Source organism: Mugil cephalus, chromosome 15 (assembly GCF_022458985.1).
Source record: "Mugil cephalus isolate CIBA_MC_2020 chromosome 15, CIBA_Mcephalus_1.1, whole genome shotgun sequence".
NCBI lineage: Eukaryota > Metazoa > Chordata > Actinopteri > Mugiliformes > Mugilidae > Mugil > Mugil cephalus.
Genome location: NC_061784.1, coordinates 19,333,272 through 19,347,295, shown reverse-complemented (window position 1 = coordinate 19,347,295; position 14,024 = coordinate 19,333,272). Strand labels below are relative to the sequence as shown.

Here is a 14,024-nt window from a genome sequence, read left to right as displayed (position 1 = left end):
AAAGAGGCAGGCAAATCATCTTCAGCTAGCTGGAAGCATAAGCCAAGTCATGTTAGAGCAAATTGGCCTCAAGATGACTGCAGAGCATCCATCCTTTCTATTGTGTTGTATAATTCATTTTCCTGTAAGCTGTGCCCTGGGAGATGAGGGACAAACAGAAATGTGATGATATCAGCACGACCATAAAAAATACCTCATTGTCGCCAGAAAATGTCTAGTGTTGGAAAGACAAATTGGACTGCAGGGCAAAGCGTGGAGGGGAATAGAGAGTGCGCTCTTTTACCAGTGTGGTGCAATAATGTAGCAGGAGGCCATAAAGTAGCAGCAGAGAGGTTTCCTGTCACAAAATGGAGCAACATGCTAGGAGGAAGCCCTGGGCTGCTGTTAATATAATTGATAGTCGAGAGGAGAGGAGGAGGAGGAGGAGGAGGAGGAGGAAGAGGACAGGGGAAGATTGGGCGGGATGTTCCGCAGCTTAACAAAGTCTAAATCCTCCGGGGGCTTGGAACAAGAGTGGAATTTCACCGCTTTACTGTCCATTAAAACGAGGAGCAGGACGAAGAGTCAGAGGACAAAAACATCCACCACGACTCTGTCTGCCTGCCTGCCTGCCTCTGACCAAGACACTACAGTCACTAGCCGCCGTTTGAGTGGCTGACGTTTGAAAAAACAAAACAAAAAAAAACCCTGCTTCTCGCAGCTAATTTACCCCGACACATAATTCACGGGCGCAAATAAACACTTGAAGCACAAATGAGCATTTTTTTTCTGTCAATTTCTGTCTCCGCCACAACAGGTACGGCTCGACTTCAGAGACACACGGACTGAAAACAGATAAACAAAAAGAGGAGAAAACAATGCGAGAGCATTAATTATAATTTTTTTTCCCCCCCACAGGTTCCATAGAAACAAGAGAAATTTTGAATCATAAATAGACTCTCTGCAGCTTCATACGTTGAGGATCATTAGTTCTGCAGGCGTCTGGTCAGAAACAAGGGATAATTTTCTAGTTTCAAACAATCCACTCTCCTCCTCTTAAACAGCTGCATATATATACACACACACACAGCAACAGACTTCTTCTTCTGAGTGCATCTCCATACTGTATTCATGAGAAGGCAGAAATATTCATGAGCGACATCTCAAAAACTAGCACCACAGGCCAGAAGCCGGGGAAAAAAACCCATATATTGGGTTTTATTTTTGGTTAACTGTCCCTTTAACGCTTTCTCCTCCACTGACAGAGAGACATGTGTTCATTTGGACAAACGACAACTGGAGCGATGTCATGTTTTCAAGAAGGGGACGCAGATTGTAATGAGTAGGGCTTAATAGACTCGTGGAGACTGAGAACAAGCAGCCGCAAAGAAGAAACACGACTAAAAAGGTCCAAAGCAATCTGAGGATACGCAACTAATTAAAAGTTGAGTTTTAGATTTCAATCTGAACGACTCAATCTTCGTGATATAGATTAAACCTGAGAAAATGTAATTATTGTGAAGTAGAGAAGAAATGCCGCAGCCTCTGGGGTCTGAGAGCAGAGGTCTCCCCGATATATACAGATAATAAAAACTGGAGACTCTTTAGTTTTTCCTGCGTTCGTACCTCGAACACCCGTTACCATCGGGCCACCTTCACACGTAGGAGTAGATGAAGTGTTCTGCTCCATCTGAGCCGCATGTCTGTGGATTGTGGGAGGAAAAGTGGAGCGCCTGGAGGAATCCTACGCAGACACACGGCAAACATGCAAACCCCACACAGCGAGGATCAGTTGCTTAGGAACAGCATTGTTCATCAGAAGTGGGTGCGATCACTTCGGAGCAAGGTGTGGGTTTTTGTTCACATGAACAATGCTCTGATGATGCTCCTGGAGCCTGGAGGCGGGTGGAAAAGGTGAACTGGTTGATTGCGCTCCGTATCCACCAGCTGCACAAAAGGTTGACGCGATAACCCAACGAGCAAACGGCAAAAGACGGTGATGTTTCGCTGAAAGTTTTAAAAATAACTATCAGCAGCTGCTCGAATTTAACAGCTTTTATTCGGAAATGCAACCATTTTTTAGTTTTGTTAGGCCACAGACTGAGCTGTCATTGTGTTGAATAATCCGCACCTGATGAAGTGGATTACGCAACAATATGCAAAAGTGTTTTTGAAAGGTTGATTTACAAGCAGGCCGTCATAGAAATGTGCATTAGTGTTTAAATGACAAAAAAAATTAAAAATAAAAAGCTCGGTCGTTCGCATAAAAAGTGCCACAAATAGTTACGCAACCAATGAAAAGAGACACCGAGACCCTAAAGTGACATTTTCATCACTGGTTTATGTAGAGTGTCAGTGATGGAACACAACAACGCGAGGATGAGTCACTCAGTTTCTGCCCAGTACTGCACCGCAACAACTTCATGTCCCTAGAATAAGGGGTGGGAGCTCGACCAGAAAGCATGTCCACCTCGTACCTTGATGTATGAAACTACACAACACGACATAAACATGTTTACTTTCTGTATTATTAGACTGTTGCGATGATGCTCAATTATCTCGTAACGCAGATAGTTCTGTAGATTTTGAGTAAAGCGGTAGAAATATGTGAATTCCCCGTGGGTTTTCAGACTTATTTTTAGATGTATTCATATGCAGTTTATGTGTAGGAGTACACAATGGTTTGTTACTTTTGCTCATTGTCTTGTGGTGGGGAAAGTGGCTGCACTGGACTTTGTGATATGAGACGAGATGAGATGAGAATAATATGAGATAAAATGAGAAAAGATGAGATGAGATGGGAATAATATGAGATGAGAATAAGATGACACAAGATGAAATAAGATATGATAACAGTATGAAGATGAGATGAGATGAGATGAGATGCAACGAGATGAGATGAGAATAAGATGAGACGAAAATAAGATTATAAGACATGAGAATGAAATATGAGAAAAAAAGATGAGATGAGAATAAAATATGATAACAGTATGAGATGAGATAAGATGAAAAGATGAGATGCAACGAGATGAGATGAGAATAAGATGAGATAAAATGAGAAAAGATGAGATGAGATGAAATAATATGAGATGAGATGAAATAAAATATGATAACAGTATGAGATGAGATAAGATGAAAAGATGAGATGAGAATAAAATATGATAACAGTATGAGATGAGATAAGATGAAAAGATGAGATGCAACGAGATGAGATGAGAATAAGATGAGACGAAAATAAGATTACAAGACATGAGAATGAGATGATATGAGAAAAAAGACAAGACGAGATGAGATGAGAATAAGATGAGATGAGAACAAGATGACAATGACAACATGAACAAGCATAAATCTCAACATGTTGAGCAGAATAAAAGTGAACTTGTTCAGCCCAAACACAGAAGCTAAAGTGCAGCGTCCTAGGTTGAGGTCGGAGGTCTTCACTGATGAGCTGTTGTGGGGTCTGATGGCAATAAAGAGGCTGTGGGCCGATGTGTGATAACATAATAACAATAATAATAATAATAATACAGTCACTGAATCTAAAGTATCAATCCATTTTATTCCAGCTAACCATGTTCCAGATCGACCTTAAACGTGCGTCCGGCCTCCAGAGGCCTCCGCGTCCTGGTTGCCTGCCGATGCATGTCTGCAATCTATGCGTATGTATAGGAGCAACAAACCAGGGAGGCCGTACGTCTTCCCGTAGAAGGCACGACATAAAATCTTCACTTTATCAAATACTACTGCTTGGGGTCGGAATCATCATTAAGGAAACACAGAAATCAATTCATGGAAGACATTTCCTCTTTGCGTGTGCTAGAGAACCATTCATTCCCTCCTAAAGCCATTTCTGTCGCGCATAATAGGAAAGTTGGTCTGTGTCTGTTTGTGTGTGTCTGTGTGTGTGTGTGTGTGTGTGTGCATGCATGAGCGCATGCATGGTAAACTGGCTTTTGTGCAATTCATTAGAAATTCTGCTGACAGAGACTTGCAGTGAAAGCAGTTGTGTGCGCGTGGAAGGAATATCAAGAGGACTGTTCCTGTGCTCGGAGATGGCCTGCAGCTTTAAAGATATCGGGCTCCATCGCACAAAGACGCACGACATCTCACGCGCACGAGACGACGAGACGGCGGTGCGTTTCGGCGACATGTGTTCAGCGTTCGCACCCGCTAACCTTTCTCATCACAGTTTAGTAATCCTGATTAATGCTAGCGGCGGTGAAAGAGGGTATTATGTCCCAGTAATGTGCAGGCAAATGAGGGACTGTTTCATTAAGGAGGAGGAAATCATTGTCTCAGTCATTCTTTGGGTGAAACCAGTACAGACACAAGATGCACGTGCAGGAAAGACACAGGTGCGGTTCATTTTGTCAGGTTAGATGAAATAAGAATAAGAAAAAAGTGATGATGAATAAATGTCAATATTTAACAAATCCTGGTGCAGGACAGGCTTGTTTTAGTTACAGATTGTTCTCCAGTCCTTAGATGGTGAAGTCTCATTTTCATTTACTTAATATTGTTTTAATCTGTTCAATGAACCGTGCAGGTTTCTGTGGAAGCATCGCCCGTAATCAGTATTTACATATTTGAGCTAATGTGACGCTCGTAGTGCATCTGTGCTGCTTCCTTCCCCCTTTTTCTTCCCTTTCACTGTTTTTTTTTTCCGTACGATCCATAAAATCACAGTTTTCTTTGACTTTTCCCGCAATGCTTTCTGAATATTTCAGGGTTTTCTGACTTGCAACGTCAATGTTTTATGTTTACAGACAGTGCAGTTTTCTGGCTGCGGCGCACGCAGATGCCTCACAGCTAAATGTGTGGATACTTCTCTTCGAATGCTAACACTTCACCCTTTGATTGCCCGGCGCACAATACGGGCACGTTTTGAACCAATGATGAGTATTTTGCATTGACGAAGAAAACGTGGGAGGGGTGAATTATCACCAACCCAGCGCCACAGATTCTCTCAGCATCATTCAGTCCATCGTTGTGGTTTTATGGCCCACAACCTCTACTGTTGTAGCTCATTCTCTCATCAGCCTTATTTCCAGCCCCAGCAGGCAGTAAAAAAAAAACAACTGGTGAACCAACTGCTGTTTGGTGCTGGGCAGACAGCATGCAGTGTGCAGAGGTGTGAAATTGGACAGGGTTTAAAACTTCTCTCTCGAGCTCTCCTCTCATTCTTCACACGACCACTTTTCTCTTTTTTTTGCTTTTTGCGACCGAGTGCAACACCGTGATCGCCTTCAAGGAGTCTGAATGTGTCTCCATTTGTGGGATCCGTGACACTGAGGCTGCAAAGATAACATAGTTGAAATCTTGGAAGGATTGGGAGGGGTGGGGTGGAGGGAAGGAGGGTTGGGGAAGTGGGACGCAGCCAGGAGGAGGCCACAGTGCCAAGTGTTTTGCACCACCTCCAAGTGAGCAGATATAAATACTTTTGCCATGAATGTAATTGGACGACACACTGTCCAAACCCATTTATTTGATGATGCCTTGAAAGGAAGACTATTTCTACTTTTCCTTTTCTTTTTTTTCCCTCTTAGTTTGGGTCAGTTTGACCCAGACAGCTGAGGGAATCTGTATGAATATTAAAATAAGTGCTATAATCACCCTCCATTTAGCCGCCCTCAAACATATGCCATTCTTTAAACTGTGCATGAAGGGTCGCATAAATCTTTCAGCATGCACTCATGTACAGTTAGTTCATCATCCAGGGACCCTTGCTCCCTCCAACACCATTCATTTTTCATGGAGCGAGCGCCGCTGGTGTCGGAGCACGGCCGCAAGTAGGACTGCGAGATCACTGCGAGAACATTTGAGGCTTTGCGGTGTAAACACACACAAAAAAAGGGGCAGGGGCATTTACCTGATTACACATCCCTCATCCCAGCATCACATGCTTTCACTGCTGTGATATTCTCCTAAATCTTTTTTTTTTTAATTTTTTGAGCTCACTCAGATGATTAAAGCAGATCTGAATCTCTGGTGGTGGTTCAGTGTCTCCAAACACTCTGACGCTATTCGATTTCTGAAATTATCTTGTTAAATATTTATCGCCTCTCAGATGGATTTCAGAACTTGTAAACCATTTTTTAAATTTTTTTATTTTAGATCTAACTCTCCCGTAGACCCGCCGTGTCTTCTATGACCCGCTACAGTCTAATGAATCTCCGAAAGAGCCTGCAGAAAATAGATTAATGACACAAAATAAACTCTGTTCATAATTAATGAAGGGCCAGATCTGGAATAGGAAGAAATGAGTTCTCATATTCGTAAAATTATCCTGAAAAACTGCTAGAGGGCTGTTTTGCTTAATAATGTTCATGTATCTCTTTTCAGCTTTAGCAATTTTTTATTTAATTATTTTTTTTTTTGGTTTTGTTATGATTTTAGTGATGGTTTAAGAAGCAGTGCAGATAGAACACCCAGTTATATCTACCAAAGCTAGAGGATGAGGCTGCTGTTGAAAAATAGACTGAATACATACAGTACCTCATTTCCTGTCTCCCTTAAAAGCTGTAGGAGACATAAAGGGAGACTGGGCGGTAACTGAGTAACAGTGGGGATTGATTGTTCTATATTTACAGTAGCACACTGAAGCAGATGTTCCAGCCATACTCGTCTATAATGGACGAGTTAAATTCAGTGTCAGTGTAGGAGGTCCTAATGCATGCTATTCTTTTGTTATTGCTTATTGCAAACCTTTATGAGAACCTGCAAAGAATTATCACCGGAGATGTTCTGCTCTTAGTTCTGCAAACTTCATAAAAGCCAAAATAGTTAGTGACTTGCAGCCGAAAACAGTGGAGCATTCAGCTCAAATAATCTCTCAGCCTTTGGTGGTTTTTCCATTTGAAGAAAAAACAAATTTTTTGCAAGCACATTAGTATTTTTATTGATATTTTAACAGTTAGTCAAAAAATGACTTAGGAAATTATGCTATTAAAGATATGCCAGTTTTTTTGTGCCATCTTCTCCTGATAATTGTAATAATAATCATAAACTATAATTATAGTTTAATGAAGTAGTTTAAGTTTCCTAAACTTCAGCAATAGTTTGTGTTATTTTCCTAACTGTAATCATGCTAAAACTGCCACGTGTTAATGATGTAGAATTCCAAAAAAGTTAAAATCAGACGTGAAAACAAGTCGGTTTCGAGCACAATCCCACCTCTCAGAGAATCACTAAATATCGACGTCGGTGTCTGATGATAGAATTGATCATTTGGTTGCGGTCGGGGTGTTTTGTCATGTTCGACACCGTGTTGTGCTGTGGCAGCAGACTGGGAGCGGCTGACACCAACAGGATCAACAAGAATCAACATCAGGCAGCCTGGCTGGAGGGAGGAGGGAGGACGGAGTCTGATCATCTGCTGGAGGTGTCAGAGAGGAGAAAGATGCTCAAGCAATAGACTGATACTGCTGAACTCCACAGGAGAACATTTCTTTCCATCAGCTCATGTCCAGATTGATTCATTGTATGGATTGCCGTGAAATTTGATACAGACATTCGGTTACGGCGACGGAGGAATCCTGCAGACTCCAGGCTAGTAACCCTACTGGGCGCTGGAGCAGTCAATGCCTCATTGATGTGGATGTATTATTAAAAATAACACTATAGCTCGCAATGAACTTGGTTGGAAGTTCACTTTGAGAAACCGATCCAGAGCCCTCACCTCACAGGCAAAAACGGATGAAGGTTTAAGACCATGTTTAGTTTACGCTCCTGCACAGGATCTAAGCAGAACCTACACTAATTTATAACAAGCATTTCTGGTGTGTTCTGTAATTTCACCTCTAAGATGCTAATCGACTTGTTGTCACGCCATATAGATACTTTTTGTGCATGTCATGCTACGACATTGACAGAAATTCCTTTCGGACCATGCATGAGGCCTGTGTGGAAAACCTTGGTGCAAAAGCAAATGTTTGCATCCAAAAAAAGAAAAAGGAAAACCTGCTCAACTTTTACTTTCATCTTGCAGGAAGCTGCTGCTGCTTAAATGCACGAAAACCAACATTCTTTGCAGCATTATCACCATTTTTCTTCTGTTAAGCTCTGACATGTTTGTGTTGAATCATTAAATAGCAGCTGCCATAATAGCTGTGAAATCCTGTCACACATTATAGATCACTGAGCTGTTTTCTTGGTTTCAGTTCGGCCTCATTCATCCGTTACCAGAGCTGGAAGTCTTAGGTTGTTTTTGCGTTATCTCATCAGTACCCGAAGCAAATAGGTGATGCATGAGGTCAGATGCACATTGTACAAGTGATTTATTAGAAACAGTTTTCTGGCAAGTTAAACTGACATCTTCACGCAGCGGCCATTAATAATTAAAAGAATAACTCAGTCTAAATAGATCAAATAGCAAAGATTTATGTGGTACCTTTGCGCTTTGCATCATGGGAAAATTGACTCCCTGAACATCTCATGATCTATCTGCTGCATGAAACTTTTGGTGCAGCATAATCTCACTATACTTTAAAGTCTCAGTGGGTCAAGGTGTGGCCTCGTTGCTGAAGCGTCCCCTCGCTGTGTTCTCCTTCACCCTCACTTCTTGCTATATTTGGAGTGCGTGTCACACCGCCTGCAGGTATCTTTCAGTCAGGGAGGAGTTGAGCTTTTGTAGTAGTTTGACTGTGACAAATGAGTGTTTAACCGGGTTTTTTTTTTATTTAAGCCTCTTCTTTTGGAACATCTCCTTAAATCCACTTTAAATCTCACGAATCTACTGTGATTTAATCCAAGTGAGAAGGACACTGCGAGGTCATTTCATTTGAGCTTATCACTCATTGCTGTGCAAGAAAATTCCTTCCTGCAAGAAAGTCTGGAAACAGGAGGAGTAATAACCAGAGAGGTGTTGAGATATTGCAATTGGAAAATACACAACATGCATTTGCCCAAATCAAACTGTAAATAATGTTTGAAAGTCTCCCGGGAGATACCATTTCCTAGGGAGCCTTTATGGGTGACAGCTGGTTTGATTTACAGCGCATCTTCACCGAGGACATAATCTATAACCCAAAATGCTAATAAGTGACTAATGCTGCAGCTTCGCACCAAATTAGCGCATTTTCGTCGCTCATAATGAAGCTTAAACGCTTCAAATCATGTAGGGTTTGCAGTATTAGACTGACCACACCCACAGGAATGCCAATAGTTACCGATCAGGGTCTGAAAATGGAAACTAATTTACCTGCTGATTTATTATTTATGACCTAATGAGTGTTTATTAATGTAGTGAACAGGAGGTAATATAACCTAGTGATGCACAGACTACACCTCATGAAAATTGAAAAAAGAAAAAGAAGAAAAAAAAAAACACACAGCCCTGCCAGCTGACTGGTATACGGGACCTTTAATGCAGCTGCAGCTCTTCATTCAGATGCTGAGTGGAGCAGAGGAGACCAGAGGAGGGACGCCTTTCACGAGGGGCAACCAGATAAGCTCGGTTCTAATCGCGTTTTTTCAAAAGACCACTTTGATCCATAGGGATTTTTCCCCCTTTTATTGCTTATAATATTCAGCCGGGGAAGCGCCGTCCTGGATACAGACTGAGCGGATTGCGGCAATCAAAGCGTCCTGAATGATCGGAGCTCGGCAGCAGCAGCAGCAGCAGCAGCAGCAGCATCACATTGTATGAAATGCGTCACCGCGATCCGGTTTTCCCATTCACACACATCGGCTCTCCACTCACGGACTGTTTCCCGCACTGACTATTTCCTCAGGTAAGAATTCCCCATTTATCATCATTTCTTTCAGCCTTTATTTAAACGTGCAGGTGGGTTTAAGTGAGACTTTATCCAATGCGTAAAGCTGGCACTCTAGTATTAAAACGCTGCTGCGTGAAGGAAATAAATGATGGCTTCTGTTCAGGTTTAATCTTGCGAGGCCTACAGAACACAATAAGCGATGTATTGTCTTGACTTCTGTCACGTCTTGCATTCAAAGTCTGTTTTTAAAAGCGGCCAAGGCACCTCCTCAGATTTGCTTTAAGAGCCACTCGGTGCGCACTCGCCATGTTAATTGTTTGGTGCCATTAATGCAGCTAATGAGATTTTCTGGGCGGGTTTAATGGCTCCGTCTCTCCGGGAGCTGCCTCCGGAGCGGGTCTCATGTGTTTTCTTGTCGGCGCAGGTAACCACATGCGCGGGCCGGTGTCTCCGCGCTGAGCCCGGAGAGCACGAAGGGTACTGGGGTCAGAGAGACAAGAGTGCCCGGGGGGAAACGGTGGACCGGATGACAGCCAGAACCGGAACCGAGGCCTCGGGGCTGTCGGTGCCGCCGCACCGCTGTCACGGGGAGGGCTTCCCGGCCAGCAACGGCACCTGCGCGGAGCAGCTCAGCCTCCTCGCGCCCTTCTCCTCCACCCTCGCGCTCCTCGTGCTGGTGGCCGTGCTCGTGGGGATCGTCCTCGTTTCCCTGGCAACCTTCCACTTCCACAAGAGGAAGCTCCGGAACAGGAAGATCCAGCGCGCGCAGGAGGAATACGAGCGCGACAGTCGCAGCCCGGCGCGCGCCGGTGCGAGCGGGGAGCCCGTGAGGCCGTGCGTCATCGTGCGACCCGTGCGCTGCGAGGAGAAGCTCTCGTGCCAGCAGCAGGGCGCGCAGAGCGTGGACGTGGAGGCGGAGGACGAGCACGAGACGGTTCCTCTTGACTGTTAACTTCAGGGAACGAGACTGTGGAATAAACAGGAAAAGCAATAAGGCACAAAGAACCCCCCCTCCACCCCACCCCCCACCCAAAAAAAAGAAACACACATCTCTGCTGCTTGTAGGTGATTTAGAAACAAAAAAAAAAAAAACACGCAGAATACTGAGCAGAATAAGCCTAGAGGTTAACACTAGATCCACGGTGACACGCAGGTTAGCTGCGTGGCCACGTCCGTATAGTATTTAGCCACTTCCATATGGGACTCTGTAAAGTATTTGCCTGCTTTGACTTTTTGGACCTCTCCCTCTTCCCCAGCCTTGTTCAAACCTCAAAGATGATTAAACTTTAACTCCTTCGTGGGATGTGACACACACACACACATATGCACACACACACACATATACACGCACACACACAAACATGGGCTGTGTTAAATTAATTAAAAGCTGGTGACACAACACAGTCCACAATGGCTCGCTGATCTTCCTTGGCATGTCCTCTGACACATACCAGTATGTAGTTAGACTATAATGGATGTTGTGGTGCTGTTAGGCAGTGCAAAGCTGCACATAGGCTGGCTTATTTGTTTGCATAGTATTTTTTCCTTCAATTAAGTGACTTAGCATATTTGCATAAAGTACTGTCCTCCAATGTCTGTTAGACATCTGTAGGTATAGCTCTAGTTAGCCTTGACAAGATGCAAGACCTTTTTGCTGTAGTTATGCACTTAAGAGTTTTTCCTTTAAAGTGTCAGATAGTACGTTTTAGCGCTAATACAGTATTTTCTTTCTTGAGTATTTATAATGTATTCTCTGACATGTAATAAATGAAATATTCTTCCAAACAGAGGCTTTCAGATGGAGCCGGTCCTTTTTTTCCGATCCTTCCTATTGTATCATAGTGGGCCTAATTGATATTCTGTGTCATTTATGAATTGAATTCACTGTAAATGTATGCCATTATGAGAGCTGGAATGTTTTGCAGTAACCTCATCTTTCTGGAGTTCATATAATCTGCCTTATCAAAGGAAAACATGTAATATTCAAAGTTTATAAATAAATGCGTAATACAGAAATGCTTTATGTTAATTCTGTGTCCGCAATCTTGCTGCTACTCAGGGGCGGGAAAAAAAATCAGCTATGTTGTAAAAAACCCATGCAATAAGTGACATCTGATAATATGCAAATGTTCGAAGGAGCCTTTGTTACGTCATCGTTCGTCCTCTTTCCAAGAACAAATGACCTTCTCAGGAGAGACCCATACTTGCGAAGGGAATTGCGCATAAGGACCCTTTAACCGTCCACTCCATGTACAGAAACGAATGGAAGACACAGACAGATCCACTGCACACAGAAAGCACACTATAAATGCTACACCAGCTCCTCTGTGTCTAATGACATAAAGGTCATCCATGGACGTACCATTTGTAATGAAGTCACATCATGTCTTATACTGGAGGTCGGTGTAAGCGAGTCGTGCATCAGTCAATATGTTGGCCGGATACCAGGACACCATGTTCCTAATTGTCTCCAGCAAAAAAAAAAAAAAAAAATAGGCCTGGGAATATGAAGCAATCTTTGGCTAGACGCCAGCCAACCCCTCCCCCAAAGAAGCACTGACACACTGCCCATCTATCTTATCTCATTGGCATAAGTGCACCAGAATGAAACCATTTGTCTTCACGGGGAAAATTGGAAGCAAGTCAATGAAAGATGACTAATGCATTTCACATTGAAACACATGTTTCCTTCAGTACTATTCATAGATCAAGATGCAGAAAATAGTTTTCCAGCATAAAAAAGCAGCAAATAAATAATAGTTTGAATGATTCAATGCAATGAGTAGAAGCTGATTTCTAGGCAAATGTGATATATCCTCCATCACGACACTTCTCTCTGCTAATCTCTTAACATTTATTTCATTGGGGAGGCAACCTCCTGCCAGTGACCCAGAGTCTGTCAGTGGGAAAAGGATGGATGTGAAGAACCAGGGATGGGTGGAGGTCAATGGGGACCAGATGGAAATTGGCAGTTCGAAATGGGTTGGAGGAGGTGAGTGGCTATAGGTAAGATGATGGTCAGTGGCTTAAACTCAGTGAAGGTTAGTGGTATTCAGTAGGGATGGAAAGAAGTCAGTGGTAAGGAGTTAATGGAGGCCAGTGATTTAGAAATCTGTGGAGGTGAGTGGATGGGAATAATTTTAGATTAGTGGCGGTGGGTTGAAACTGACATGGCAAGGAATTAATTATACACGGGGATAGGGGCAGTAACTAGGGATGGATAAAAGTCAATGGTTGGGAATAGATGGGGGTTAGTGGCCGAGAATCGATGAGCATCGAAGGGAAGTCAGTTACTAGGAATAGATACGAGGGACAACGGCTAAGACTGACTGTGAGGAACTAGCTAGGAATTAAGAATGGGATGGTAGGAGGCTGATGGAGACGTGGACGGAGGCCAGTGGCTTGGAGTTGATCAGGTCATTGGTGGCTGCAAATGGATGGAAGTCAGTGGTTACGAATGCAAGGAGATAAGAGGTCAATGGTTAGGTAGGGATGTAGGTCAGAGATTAGCAGTTGGCCCAAAATCAGAGACCAGTTGTTGAAAAATGGTTGTAGGTCAGAGGATAGTGGGTGAGAGTGGATGTAGGTAAGAGGTCAATAATTAGGAAATTATGCAGGTCACAGATTTTTGTTGTTGGAAATGGATGGAGTCGTATACTGTAAGAGGTCAATGATTAGGAACAAATGGACATAAAAGCTCAGTAGAATAGAAGAAGTCAATGAATTTCCCCTTAAGTCTGTCTTAAGGGGAATTGACTGATGTCAGATATCCATATTTTAAAAAGCTCGGAGCTCGGAGGACAGTAGCTGACAATGGGTCAATAAATATGGTCAATGATAAGCAATGGATGGAGGTCACCCTTCGGCAGCAGGGAATGAACGGAGATCCCTGTGATCTAGAATAACACTTATAGAGCGCCGTTAGAAAGACAGAGGGAGACACTTTTGTGATTTAAGTTTGCTCTGGGAATAGCCTAGTTATTGTCTATAACCTAATTTAGAATTAATGAGGCCAGTTTTTAAGGTTTTGTCGTCCCAGGCGGTCTGATCCTCTGTTGCGGCGGGAAGACTTTGCAGAGGTGTTGGTTGGTCAGTGAATGGGTTTTAGGCCTCTGGGCTGTTTATAATAGAATCATCATAGCTGTGTGTAATGTGTATTGCCTCAGGCAGCGTGCCTGCGAGAATCGCTGTTCTTGTAATTTGGCGAGCCCCTCGCGAAGTTTCATTCTGTTCTGTTTTTATATATTGATCCCTGTGCAACATTTTGGTTGCGACTATCTGGTGCACACTGTCCTGTTAACTTTTCCTTTGTCTTGAGGAATCAAACGT

At 43.1% G+C, this 14,024-nt stretch overlaps 1 protein-coding gene across 1 annotated transcript; it reads left to right on the top strand.

Moving 5' to 3' along the window:
• The first annotated feature begins 9,225 nt into the window (after positions 1–9,225).
• Positions 9,226–11,711, top strand: LOC125021761 (uncharacterized protein C11orf87 homolog). The gene is made up of 2 exons (XM_047607932.1): positions 9,226–9,710; positions 10,120–11,711. Exon 2 carries the CDS (start codon positions 10,222–10,224, stop codon positions 10,645–10,647), a length of 426 nt encoding a protein of 141 aa, XP_047463888.1. The 5' UTR covers positions 9,226–9,710; positions 10,120–10,221; the 3' UTR covers positions 10,648–11,711.
• The last annotated feature ends 2,313 nt before the right edge of the window (positions 11,712–14,024 follow it).